The sequence below is a fragment of the Hyperolius riggenbachi genome, chromosome 3, assembly GCF_040937935.1.
Source record: "Hyperolius riggenbachi isolate aHypRig1 chromosome 3, aHypRig1.pri, whole genome shotgun sequence".
Taxonomy (NCBI): Eukaryota; Metazoa; Chordata; class Amphibia; order Anura; family Hyperoliidae; genus Hyperolius; species Hyperolius riggenbachi.
The window spans coordinates 85,741,235-85,755,234 of record NC_090648.1 but is presented as its reverse complement, the minus strand read 5'-3'; the positions used below and the strand labels follow the sequence as shown (position 1 = coordinate 85,755,234).

Below are 14,000 nucleotides of genomic sequence, written 5' to 3'. Positions count from 1 at the left end.
CTGTTACTGAGCCTCCAGGCATCATATTCTAACCTTCCTGTAGCTCCCAGCAGTTTTCTGGCATCCTCTGGGTATGGCACATGGCATGCCAGGAGCCATGCATAGACACCAGAAAGCCAAAGGGAGCTGCCGGAAGGGTAGAAGACGGTGCCTGGAGGCTCGGTAACTACCTTACAATGCCCTGCAACCCCCCCCCCAAAGCATTGTCCCGTTAAGTTTAGACTTCCGGTTACCAGAGTTCTGGATGACGGGGACTTTGCCTATTCAGACAAAATGACGTGGGCATGTGTGCAATGCAGGAGCTATACCGCCTGAGCTGGTGCCGAGGTAGAGACCCCATTGGCTCCCCCTGCAGCAGCCCAGCCCTCACAGACAACGGTGTAAAAGTAAGTGCTGAGGGCAGACATGAGTGATCTGAAGATAAGATTAGAAAAGGGTTAAAGTGAGTTACACAACATACATAACTCATTATGCAAGTTAAAGAGGAACTGTAGTGAAAATAACATAATGAATACATTGCTTATTGTTTACAATATTCATTTATAGATAATTTAGTCAGTGTTTGCCCATTGTAAAGTCTTTCCTCTCCCTGATTTACATTATGAAATGTATCACTGGTGGTGACATCTTTAGTTCTGCCAGGTGATCTGTACAAAATGTTCGTTACTGAGAGTTCTATGCACAGAGGGAGATAAGAAAAAAAGGGGTGTGCGCATCCCTAAATACATGCTGCAAATGACTGGTTAATCGCTCAGGCGTGCACCACCTCTACTACGCTGAAAATGCATGCCCTGCATCCAAACAAATGCTACATTTATTATACTATGGAGGAACTTCAGCTTCCACTATAGTTTGTATGCAAAGCATAATAATTAGTAGTTATGCATATGATTTGCATCTGATGTGAATGCGAAGTGTGCAGATAGCTTATTAGAAGTGCTGCACATGAGAACCGCTGGTCATTTCGGATGCAGCCTGTTGTGGTATGCGCTGGCCTTCTCCTCACACAGAGGGACATATTGCTCTCTTGGCAGTTGGAAAAAGCCATTATTTCCCAAAATGCAGAAGGTTCACAGACAGGAAACTGTCAGGACCATAGTCATGACATCACACTGTGGGAGGGGTTTCAGCACAAAATCAACCATACAGAGCCCCCCCCCCCCCCCCCCAGATGATCTGTTAGAGAAAAGGTAAAGATTTCTCATGGGAAAGGAGGTATCAGTTACTGATTGGGATGAAGTTCAATCCTTGGTTAAAGTTCCTCTTTAACATGCGTTGTCTGCATGTATTAAGTTTACCGTTGTTTTGTGAATCGCAAAGTTCTGTAACATATCACCAGCACCGTTATCTACGTTTTTTCACAAATGTATAAATGTTTTAGGACAGCTTGTTATTTTTTGAGCTATAACAGTCTGTGTACCGTCACTTCTGTCCACCCAGGTAACAATCTGTCCTCTGAAATCCCGTGCAAGTCGCAGAACCCTCGCGTGTCTAAACTGGAGCGCCAGCTGGACATTGAACTGAGGGTCAAACAAGGAGCAGAAAACATGATTCAGATGTACAGTAATGGCTCTGCTAAGGTGAGTAAGCCATGGTGTGGCGATTACTTAGAGTGGACCTGAACTCTTGCACAGGACAGAAGGAAAACAGAGAGTAATGCGCCCTGTATGTATTTAGAGAGTTTAGCCTGTCTAATTCCCCCACATGTGTGACTAATCACAAGTTGTAATTTGATCTCTCCCCTCTGTCAGCTGACTGCCACGGCAGATAGGTTCATTTGAAAGCACAGAATGTTAACAATATGTCTGCTTCCATGAAAGCAGGAAGTAGAAACACTGCAGATTTATTGCAGGATTTGAAACCAGCTGTAACAAAGAAGTGTTTTTCTGTAAAAGTTATGCTGTTTCAGAGCAGAGAGGAAGTTTTGAGTTCAGGTACGCTTTAAAGGACCACTACAGCAAAAAAATTAAGCAGTTAAAATCTGACTTGTTCATCTCCTCATACAGGATTCTCAGAGCCCGTTTCCACTAGAGCGAATCTGCATGCGTTTCCTACATGCAGATTCGCTCAACCAATACAAGTGGATGGGCCTGTTTCCACTTGTGCGTTGTGCGCTCTGTTTTTGTGTGCGGGGAAAATCTGCACGGCACAGCCGTCAGAATTCGCTCCCCGCACACCGCTATGCGAATCGCACGCCATGTATTTAATAGGGAAATTGCATGCGAATTAGGCGTGCGTTTTTCCCCGCGACTACGTGTGCGATTCCGCATAGGAACACATGTTAATTTAAACAGGCAGTGACATGGTTAAATTCTCACTTCAAGAGGAAGAAAATTGCAAGTGTATGGCACAACCCTCAAAAAAACGAGCTTGAGTGGCAAACGGCCGTTTCGCGTCTATGCGACGCTTGGTCACGCGTACCACTGTGAACAGCGGAAGCGAAAGTCCCGGTCTATAGTGGAGATATTTGATTGAATACCAAATACACCTTATATTAAGGAAACATGGCATTTAAGGAAACAAGCAACGTTCCATTCAACAAAAATTTTTAGGGGTTAGTAATTTTTATGACCCAAACCCTATTGGAAACATCCTGTCTGGTTACTTCTTGACCTTCAATGATACCTAAAGGACACCCACATCACATGCACCAGTTCCCAAGCTCGTCAAATCTAGAATATCAAGAACACCATACAAAGTCTACACCGAACAATACATAAAAATACATATCACAAAAAATATTACAACAGGGAGGATTCCACCGTCATGTTAAAATCTTTTTTGGGGGACTCATTAGGGATCGAGCATACATGATAGCTCAATCATATCATTGAGGCCTAATGGGTGGGTGTATTTGGTATTCAATCCTTTTGGGGGGCCCTTATTTACATTTATTGGAAATTAATTTCCTTTATTTGTTATATTCTGGTGACACACATTTGCTGGGAATGGGGGGAAGAATATTTTTCCGCCATATCCCAAGCAATTGTGATTTTTGTATGATCCGGCCTTAACTAGCCAGATTTTCTAGTATGTGCCCACTAAATGTACAATTATCAAGCTCAAATTTCCCAGCAAATAGGTTTTAACCTGCACTGTCACTTTAAAACACGTTTTGCACTAGATGTGGAGCGCTAGATTTTTATGGCATGCTGTTTTTAATATACCACCTAATTGGTGTGAGGGGTGGTTCCGTTTAACGACACAGGGTGAAATTTTGTGTCATGACGGACTCTCCACCTATTACAATTTATGAGTCTAAACATGTTTTTCACATAATGATATTGCTGTCATTATGACGGCATCAGCGGTTAACTTCCGCTTTACAGCAGGCCACGGAATGTTTGCGCTCCACGCTCTGTCTACCAGGAAGCGACGTCACCAGAAGGGGCGGGGTTTATCCCCGCTATAGACCGTGACTTTCGCTTCCGCTGTTCACAGTGGTACGCGACGCGTGACCAAGCGTCGCCCCACCACTCTTAGCCGGACACCCACCTCCAGCACCAGCTACCCTGTCACTGCCGGTCACGTAAGAGTTGCCTGGCAACATTGGCTACTTCATGCTTACCAATTTATGAAATGCTGTCATCGCTTGCACTATAATATAGTCTGTTTTGCCATTAAACCACGATTTTTGGACGGAAGGTGCACGCTATCTGCCTTTTCTTGTATACTGGACATGGTTAAATTCGCATATACCCTTACCTATGCGGAATCGCGGGAAAAAACGCATGCGGAATCGCACCCGCATGCGATTTCGTCCGCGTTGATTTCCCGATGATTCCGCAACGCACTAGTGGAAACGGGCCCTCAGGGTTTTCTTTGATTTCAAAAGCATTTCCTGAAAGGCAGTCGGTAAGTCTAACTGCTAAATAGTGTTTATACGAGTAGAGAAGATGGCTGGCATCTTACTATTTTGCCAGTTAGACTTAGCAACTGCTGTCCAGGAAATGATGCAGAAGAAAAACAGGAAACACCAGAATCCTCAATGAGGATATGGACTAGTCCAAAACTTGTCGGTTCTGTCAGATTTTAACTGCTTACTTTTTTCACTATAGTGGTCCTTTAAAGTAAAATTCGAAGCCACGAGTTATTTATAGCGGGTAGCAGATTTGTCTTGAAATGAATTGTTATGAGCATGAAATCTGTTGAAAATCTATAGTACTGCCACACTACCACTGCACCCCCAAAACCAGTAACACCCCCTAATCCCCCCCCCCCCCCCCTCAAGGTCTCCACCAAGATATAGTGCTTTGTGGCCCCTGCAAAATATTGGCGTCGGGCAATAGCGGAAGATGCTCACCACTTGCCTGCCCGGCTGCTGAACTCCCTCCCTGTGTGCTTTTGTCACTTCCCGGGGCCCATACTCCATAACCCGGCAGCATGTATGTACATGACATTTGTCAGTGCTATACAAGCCACTTATTATTTAATATAACTAAAATGACCTTTTTTACCTACCAATTTAACTAGCAGCCATTTCTGGTAACAGGACTCCATAGGACCACTGAGATCAGCATACATGTTTGCGCTATCAAAAGGGGATAAACAGATTCCTCCATTTTCTAGAAAGGTCAAATCATTATAGCAGACTGACACACCTATGTAGCATGTTCTGTTAGGTAAACACTGCTTTAGTCTATGCTACTGTATACAGGACCATTTCTGGTTATTTCGGTGTCCCAGGCCAGGCGTATTTTGTCCCTCGTCACCTGACTGGTGGCTGAGTTTTGGTTACTCTGCATTTTGCTTAGGTTTTGTAAGCTGTATCTATACATTTAGTGACAGATATATGTTTGGACAAGGATGTTACGCAAGTCAAGGAAATAGAGGAAATTGCCGTGGCTGGTGAGAGATGACACAGCCATGATTTTCTCTTTCAGAGCAAACACTGCAGGGTGGAGATGGAAAAGCAGTTACAGTAAAGAGATAGGGAGGAAGTTGTGGTATTTTCAGTTAATTTTTCGTATCACTTAAAGGCCACGTGTAGCATTGTACTGCCACACATGAAGTGACTTGAAGCCCTAGCTCATCCCAGGTTATCATCTTTCATAGAAATGAACAGTATTTATGAAAATGGCCATTAAAATGTACTTACTGTAACTGTTGCACTTGAAGTTGAATGCTTAAAGTGGACCTGAACTCTTGCACAGGACAAAAGGAAAACATCTCGAAATGCACCATGTGGGCTTGATTCACTAAACCGTGATAACTCAAATATCACACCTTATAAAAAGATATCACACCTTATCAAAGTTAACACACCTTATCAGAGTAGCATAGCGAGCGCTACAAACCCGCAGGGGCTCGAGGCAGGACAAGTGCCATTGCCAATTAGCAGGCATAAGTTCGTAGCACTCGCTATGCTACTCTGATAAGGCATGTTAACTTTGATAAGGTGTGATAACTTTGATAAAGTGTGATATCTTTCCATAAGGTGTGATAACTTTGATAAGGTGCAAGAGAACAACAGCAATGACCTCAAAAAGACTGCACCAGAACAGCATATATCAGTTATAAAAAATTATACCCTTTATTGAAATTACACATTCTATTAATACAAAATACAAAAATAATTTGCGCTACAGTGCATCATATGAACGTGACTCATACAAAAACATGATTGGCAATACCACATGTGCAAATAACAATAATTGATAAATAAATAAATAATAGAAGAAGATACAAAACAATAGTGTAACCATTTTGTATCTTCTTCTATTATTTATTTATTTATCAATTATTGTTATTGAGTCAAGTTCATATGTGATGCACTTTAGCGCAAATTATTTTTGTATTTTGTATTAATAGTATGTGTAATTTAAATAAAGGATGTAATTTTGTATAACTGATATATGCTGCTCTGGTGTGGTCTTTTTGAGGTCATTGCTGTTGTTCTCTTGTACTTACAGTATATAGATAATTTTTGACTGTTCTGCACAGTTCAGTTTTACCCTTTAATACACGTAGGGTAATTAATTTATAGGTGTGGATGGTGCTCCCCATGTTTTTCGTTGCTTAACTTTGATAAGGTGTGATATCTTTCCATAAGGTGTGATAACTTTGAGAAGGTGTGATATCTTTCCATAAGGTGTGATAATTTTGATAAGGTGTGATATCTTTCTATAAGGTGTGATAACTTTGGTAAGGTGTGATATCTTTCCATAAGGTGTGATAACTTTGATAAGGTGTGATATATTTCCATAAGGTGTGATAACTTTGATAAGGTGTGATATCTTTCCATAAGGTGTGATAACTTTGATAAGGTGTGATATCTTTCCATAAGGTGTGATAACTTTGATAAGGTGTGATATCTTTTCATAAGGTGTGATATCTTTACATAAGGTGTGATCTTTGATAAGGTATGATATCTTTTCATAAGGTGTGATATATTTTCATAAGATGTTATCTTTGATAAGGTGTGATATCTTTTCATAAGGTGTGATATCTTTTCATAAGGTGTTATCTTTGATAAGGTGTGATATCTTTTCATAAGGTGTGATATATTTTCATAAGGTGTTATCTTTGATAAGGTGTGATATCTTTTCATAAGGTGTGATATCTTTTCATAAGGTGTGATCTTTGATAAGGTGTGATATCTTTTCAAAAGGTGTGATATCTTTTCATAAGGTGTTATCTTTAATAAGGTGTGATATCTTTGATAAGGTGTGATATTTGAGTTATCACGGTTTAGTGAATCGAGCCCTATATGTACTTCAAGAGTTTAGCCTGTCTAATTCCCCCTCATCCGTGACTAAGCAAAAGTTATAATTTGATCCCGTGTCAGCTGACTGCCTCGGCAGAAAGCTCATTTGTAAACCCAGGACGAAAGCAGGAAGTAGACAAACTACAGATGTATTGCAGGATTTGTATCAGCTGCAACAAAGAAATGTTTTTCTTTAAAGGTTATTATGCTGGTGCATCTTTTAGAGCTGAGATGACATTCTGATTTCAGGTCCTGAAGTGAGAGGTATATGGAGGCTGCCATGTTTATTTACTTTTCAACAATGAGATTTATACTGATAGATGAGACACACAGACAAGACACAGAACATTTATATTGCGCTTTTCTCCTGGCAGACTCAAAGTGCCACAGCTGCAGCCACTGAGGCGCGCTCTATAGGCAGTAGTGATGTTGGTGAACACTTTGCCAGCGAATAGTTATGGGCAGTCTGGCCCCTGTGCTACTTCCAGGTCGCAATGACCCGCAGTAGTACGCATGCCCTGGGTGGGATGCGTTCATTAGTACACATGCCCTGGCCCAGCGATGTGCATCCTTGATTGCGCGCCTGTGGCCGGGAACGCTTTGTGACATCACACTCATGCGCAGAGCCACAGGAGCATAATCAAGGACGCGCATCGCCGGGCCAGGGCATGCATACTAATAAACGCATCTGGCCCGGGGCATGCGTACTGCTGCGGGCCATTGCGACCAGGAAGTCGTACAGGGGCCAGGCTGCCCATAGCTTTGCGGCGAGCAGTTCGCCAAACTGCTCGCTACATCTCTAATAGGCAGTTGCAGTGTTAGAGAGAATTGCCCAAGGTCTCCTCACTGAATAGATACTGGCTTACTGAACAGGAAGAGCCGAGGTTTGAACCCCGTTCTTCTGTGTCAGAGGCAGAGCCCTTAACCAGTACACTATCCAGCCGCCTAGATGAGAGGGTCATATGGACGAGGCAGGGCTTCTCGGCACACACAGCGTGCTGTGTAGAGCCTGAGTTTGGCACGGTTATAGCAGCAATGTCCATGCCCCGTGTACAGGTGTTCAAGGAATTACTTCTTCCTCTGAGTTGCTACAACTCGGAGGGGGATTAGTGCCACCCCGAATTTGTGGGACAGCAGAGTGAGCTGTTATCCAGCTCTCCCTGCACCTAAATGATATGCGCCCAAAACGAACATACGCCAACCCTACCCTCCACCAATGAAGGTCATATAACCGAGAATGGTATATGCAACTTGTTTACATGACCAGGGCTAGATTTATATGTCAGGAGCTGTAAGCACAAAAGTTCCGGCACCCTCTGACAAACCCACAAATCCCAACAGGAATATATGGGTTTGCCTGCTGGACCAAACTGTGGCTGCCTCGGCTACAACCATTCCCTTGTCGGCCTTGCTGCCACCTCTCCCTCCCCCTTTCCCTGTCCCGTGTGCTCACTCTCACTGTTCAGGAACTGCACTGACATCACTGTCACCAGAGCATAGAGTAGGGACTGCCATCCAGCCTGCCCATCCAGCTATCTATGCTCCAGGGGCAGTGACGGCAGTATGGCTTCAGGATGGAGGGCACAAGTTCATGAACCTGTGACAGCTGCATCTCAACACACTGGCACCTCTAGGTTCATGCCTACGATGCTCAGTATTAAGTCAGGCACTGTATATGTCTATGTAAAATTAAATGCTGAATTAATCAGTGACTCTGGGAGCTTGCTTGGTATACAAGAACATACTGCATTTTTTGGACTGTATTTTTTGTCCCCCAAAAGTGGGGAAAAAAGTCATTACGTCTTAAAGTCCAAATGCAGGGAGTTCCTGACTTGTGAACACTGGACACATGGGTGAAACAGGAGGGCACAGGGAGACACAAGAGGTACAAGGGGGCATAATCCACAAGATTCCCTCTCCCCATGGCTGCACCAAGTTTAGTATATATATATATATATATATATATATATATATATATATATATATATATATATATATATATATTTACCTGGTTTTGGTCCTCTAAACCTAGGTGCATCTTATAGTCTGGAGTGTCTTATAGTCCGAAAAATATGGTAGGTGGTTTGTATGGCTTTATCCACTATCCTAGAGTTATTCAGTAGCTTCTTGGGCACATGAAGTGATAACCATACATTTCAGTATTCACTACTATACCTGTCTGAAAGAGCAACTTTATTAAAAGTGGCCTAGACTGAGAAAACACAGTAGAACTAAATTCAGAATTTCCTGTTTGCTCTTATAGATTAGCCACAGCATGATAACCTTTATGGACAAGAAGAAATTCTCCATTACAATTTATAGCGATCCTAAAATAATTGACAATTAAAATAAGGTTTCACTTTGTAGGGAGCACTGAATTGGTTCAGGGAGAGCAGTCCAGTAGTGCTCCTGCAGTCTATTCACAGCTGCTGATAAGAACTTATTAGACACTTTGATCTGACTAAACATACAGGAGAACACAGAGCAGTGGATTTTTTCAGCAACTACGGTATATGCGGAATAAAAACTTTTCATTGTGTGCTATTCAAGAGTTCGGGTCTGTTTTACCATCAGATGTTATCATAATGTATTCTTGCAGGATAAGAAGCTGCTCCTAGGCGCTCAGCAGATGTTATCTGAAAGTGATGCGAAGATCCACATGCTGCGCACTCAGATCCGTAGGGCCGCCCAGGAGACTTCTGGGACAGGGGCAGGTAATAGGAACAGATGCACCGTATGGAAATCATTATCTCCCAAAACTACTTACAAGCAGATAAACTGTGTGAAATTGAATCCTGTAATGTTATGTCAACCTGGCACTTGCGATCCCTCTGGGTGATCCAACATCACTGATCCAACTCACTTCCTGATCTCACTGAGGCTCTTGTGTGAATTGGAGCCAGTCCCCTCACCATCTGGTGGAAAGACTTTCCTCAGAGGGGAAGCATATATAGCAGGAAAAGGAGAGAAACTCCATGTTAATGTCTATGGTTCTGAAATTAAGTACGATACAAGTACATAGTAATGTTTGTGGTGTTTTTGTGGCTATGCAGTGTATTTAAGTACATTCAGGGGCATTGCTAGCCCCAAAGATCCGTGGCACATGCCATAGATCTATTCTGGGGAGCCCCGGATGTCCCCCAGGCAGAGGGCGGCAGTACTCAGCTCAGGCCGCTTGGTCTCCAGATTTTGCAGACATCTTCTCTTCCGGGCTTCTCCCCCTAGTGTATGAGAATGAATCAGACACTAGAGCTCATAACGTCTGATTCTCAGATGCTAGAGGGAGAATCACCATCCACAGAGGAATCTTTATGGGGGCATGCAGGGAGCTGTGGTTCTATGGGCGCATGCTGGGAGTTGTAATGCCTCAATGGGAGGCCCATGGGAGTATGGGAGGGGGTCCACTAGAAGGCCAGGGAATGCTATGGGGTAACTGCCAGACAACCTGGCAGCAGGACAGCCCACCCAGCAGAAAGCCAGACCAGCCAGTACAGAAGCCAGGTAACTCTGCCTAGTTATGTTTAACCACTTGAGGACCGCAGTGTTAAAGCCCCCTAAAGATCAGACCATGTTTTGTTAAATTGGCCACTGAAGCTTTAAGGCCTCGCTGCAGAGCTGCACAACTCAGCACACAAGTGATCACCCCCCCCCCCCCCTTTTCTCCCCAGCAGAACTCTCTGTTGGTGGGGTCAGATCGCTCCAAGATGTGTTTTTTTTTATTAAATTTTGCTTTTTTTTTTTTTGTGCCAAACTCCCTCCCTCCCCCTGTCAGCCTATCACAGCCGATCGCTCCTGTGTCTCCCAGGTGGACAGCCGTGTGACAAGGCTGTTCCCAGTACAGCGCTGCCTTAGATCGCAGCGCTGTACAGCCTAATTAGATGGCGGTTTCGCCAACTTACTGTCTCCCGAGCGGCGATCGCCTCTGCTTACCAAGTGGAGATGCATCTCCTGCAAAAGCCAGCCCCAGGACTTGACGCTAATTGGCGTTAGGCGGTCCTGGGGCTGCCACTGCGGTCATGCCAATTGGCGTGACGCAGTCTTTAGGTAGTTAACTGACACTGCCTATTTATGTGATATGCTGCATTTGGAATGGGGGTTGGGTTGTATTAATGGAGAGGGGGACTTCCTTCCTCCAGCATTTTGCTGGGGAAGCCTACTTAGACCGCTGTTAAAGCGGACCCAAACCAAACACTTTTTTAATTGAAAATATTTCGTTGCACCACTCTGACACATACAAAGATAAATAAACACTCCTTCAAGCCTATGAGCATTTCAGTGCATGCTTTTCACCCTTCTCTTTTCATAACTAGGGTTATACAGGTGGCAGCCATTACTTCTGAGCTTAGTAGGAGGTTTTAGATCATGGGTGTGTTTTTCATCACCTACCCTCCCTCACAGGGACGTCGTCTATGTGAAATCTCACACAAGCTGAGATCACCTCCCCTGTGACATCATCAGTAGCAGCCTGTGTTTTGTTTTCGTTTTTTATCTTCTCCACCAGTTTGCCGGAAAAATCCCGGCAATATGAAAGGAAGGGAGGGGTTCCTCCAATAAATGTAAAATATTTTATATATGTCATCATGCAGCTGAAAAAAGGCTGCTATTTATTATTATAATTTAGAAAATAGATTATATTTCTGAAATCTTGTATTTTTAATTTGGGTCCACTTTAAGTTCATGTAAATTTGGCTCCACCCATGACCACACTGCTCGCTGTAGTGCTGAAAAGTTCCCCGGATTTCTTCGGCCCCCTTTACACTTAATCAGTTTCTCTCAGTTAAAACAGAAAGAAAACTGATTTTCAAAGTAATGCCCATGTTTTCCCATGACAGAGTTCACACTATACACGTTTTAACTGAAATCTTTTTCACAATGCACTGCTATGGAAAAAATGCGTACCAATGCTTACTAGCGCATACTAATGCACAATAATGCATACCAACTGATTAAGTGCAAAAGGGCCCTTAGGATCCTAGCAACGCCCCTGAGTACATTTGTGAGAAATGATGTCTTTTAACAAGCAAAAATGTTGTATTTTGCTTCAGTGCCTGCAAACTAACTATATCATATGTCCTCTTCTTTGCCTAGGCAACTCAGAGCTGTCCTACGCTGAACTACGTATTGAGGAGCTGAGGCACCACCACAGGGTGGAGTGGGCTGTTTCAGAGGGAGCAGAGAATGCTCTGAGGATGCTGGGAGGGGCCAAAGCTCAGGACAAGAGTGCAGTCAATGAGGTGTGTGGGCGGTCCTGTGCACTCTGGTGGCTTCTGGGAACGTTTTTGTGGTTTACCACAATAGCAACCTCTGTTTCTTCCCATGGCATACAGGGCCGTAAACTTGATTGCCATGGGGCTTTTATATTAAGTACAAGATATTATATTTCATGTGGTTTCTCTTTACTGTGTTTCACCCCTTCATATAATAGAGTATATGGAGTTCATTCAACTACAGTGCTCAGTAATTCAGGATTACACACCAAATATAAATGGAAATTTCAAAGGACTTGGCCGTGGCTCATGAAAACATGTCCCAACCACAACAGGGCCCAAGAGAGGTCCCCTTTAATGAGGTCTTCAGATGCTGATTACACCCAGACTAGTGTTGTTATGTGGCACTTGTAACATCCCCAGGTCGCTTCATCAGCTCTCGGGGGGCAAGTCCTGGGGTGACTCAGTGCAGCAGGAAATAGGCTGGAATAAAAGAAGACTTCACTCTGAACACACTTTGTAAATAGCAAACCCCCTTTTACATTTTCGCTCACGTGTCAGTTTACAACAGTGCTAGTATTTGTGTACATTGGAGAGGGACAACCAGGGTGGACCCTGAGATACACCCAGCTTTCAGCTGGCTCATTGATTTACTTGGTTTTGAGAGGCAAGCACATGTATCCCTCCCACTGTGTTCACAGTAGTAATTTGGATACAGGTCCTCACATCTGACTTGAGGAGTGACCCTATCCTATCCACTTCTAGTGTCCAGACACACTTGCATAACCTAATACAGGTTGGAGGGTTAGCTGCGCCCCATCCTAGTAACATCAAAAGGCGGGGGGCGGAGGTAGCAAGGAACCCTTTCAAGCATGTATATTTCGGATTGAGACTTTGACTAGTAGCATCTCAATACCTATTTTAATGATTTTACCTTGATTACATTCATGAACGTATTTATGTCTGTACAATGGACATACTTAGGTACACATGGGGCATAGTCCTGTGGACCAAGGGTGGCATGTGTTATTATTGGCAGAGATTTGTGTATTGCCTTGCTTGTGTGTAGATGCTACTTTAGAAAGTGTTGGGTAGGAAAGTTTTGAAACTCCCTCTGGCCGGATAGTATCTGTTATGACTATCTGGTTTTCTCTGTCGGGTGATTGTGTTGAAAAGCGGCCCAAAACAGCCAGTCTGTTTATACTTGTATGAATATTAAAGTACGGTAAACCTTTAATTAAAAAAAAAAAAGAAACAAGCAAAAGCAGCAGATACTTACCTTGATAGAGGGAAGCCTCTGAGTCCTCCAGAGGCTTCCCATGACCTGCTCAAGATTCAGCACTGAGACCCTCGGGAAGTTTGCGGCCGTGCTCCTGCCCCCTTTACCACAAGAAATCTTTACCTTTTCTTGAACAGATCATCAGAAGGGTCTGTACGGCTGATATTGTGGTGAATCCTTTCCCACAGTGTGATGTCATGACCATGGCCCTGACAGTTTGCTGTCTGTGAATCTTGTTGCATTGTGGGAAATAATGGATTTTTCCAACTGCCAAGAAAGCAATATCACCCTCTGTGTACAGAACTCTCAGTAATGATTATTCCATACAGATCACCTGGCAGAACTAAAGATGTCATCACCTGTGATAAATTTCAGAATGTAAATCAAAGAGAGGAAAGATTTTACAATGGGCAAACACTGACTAAATCATTTAGTCAGTAATTTTATTAATTATGTTATTCTCACTACAGTTCCTCTTTAAGTTCTACTGTTACTTTTGTTTAGATATTGAATACCCTCGTTATATATTTCATGGTTAGCCCATCTCCGACATATATTTTTGGACTATAAGACTCACGTTTTTGTCCCCCAAAAGTGGTGGAGAAAAAGTCATTGCGTCTTGTAGTTCAAATGCAGGGAGTACCTGATTTGTGAACGCCTGTCAATACGAACCTCCAACCCGCCGCAATGTCAGGGACTCCCTGTACTGTGCCCATGCAGAGGAGGACACAGGGGGATAAACAGAGGACACAGGGGGACACAAAGGGGCAAAGAAGAGGACACAAGGAAGACAAAGGCGGACACATGG

The 14,000-nt window shown here is 43.4% G+C and overlaps 1 protein-coding gene across 4 annotated transcripts in view; it reads left to right on the top strand.

Moving 5' to 3' along the window:
• The window catches only part of LOC137562799 (serine/threonine-protein kinase N1-like), a 157,549-nt gene that overhangs the window by 86,801 nt on the left and 56,748 nt on the right, over window positions 1-14,000 (top strand). For all 4 annotated transcript variants that reach the window (XM_068274498.1, XM_068274499.1, XM_068274497.1 and 1 more), the window contains 3 exons: window positions 1,441-1,580; window positions 9,306-9,420; window positions 11,795-11,940. In XM_068274498.1, coding sequence (XP_068130599.1) covers window positions 1,441-1,580; window positions 9,306-9,420; window positions 11,795-11,940 — 401 coding nt within the window. The remainder of the gene's footprint in view (window positions 1-1,440; window positions 1,581-9,305; window positions 9,421-11,794; window positions 11,941-14,000) is intronic.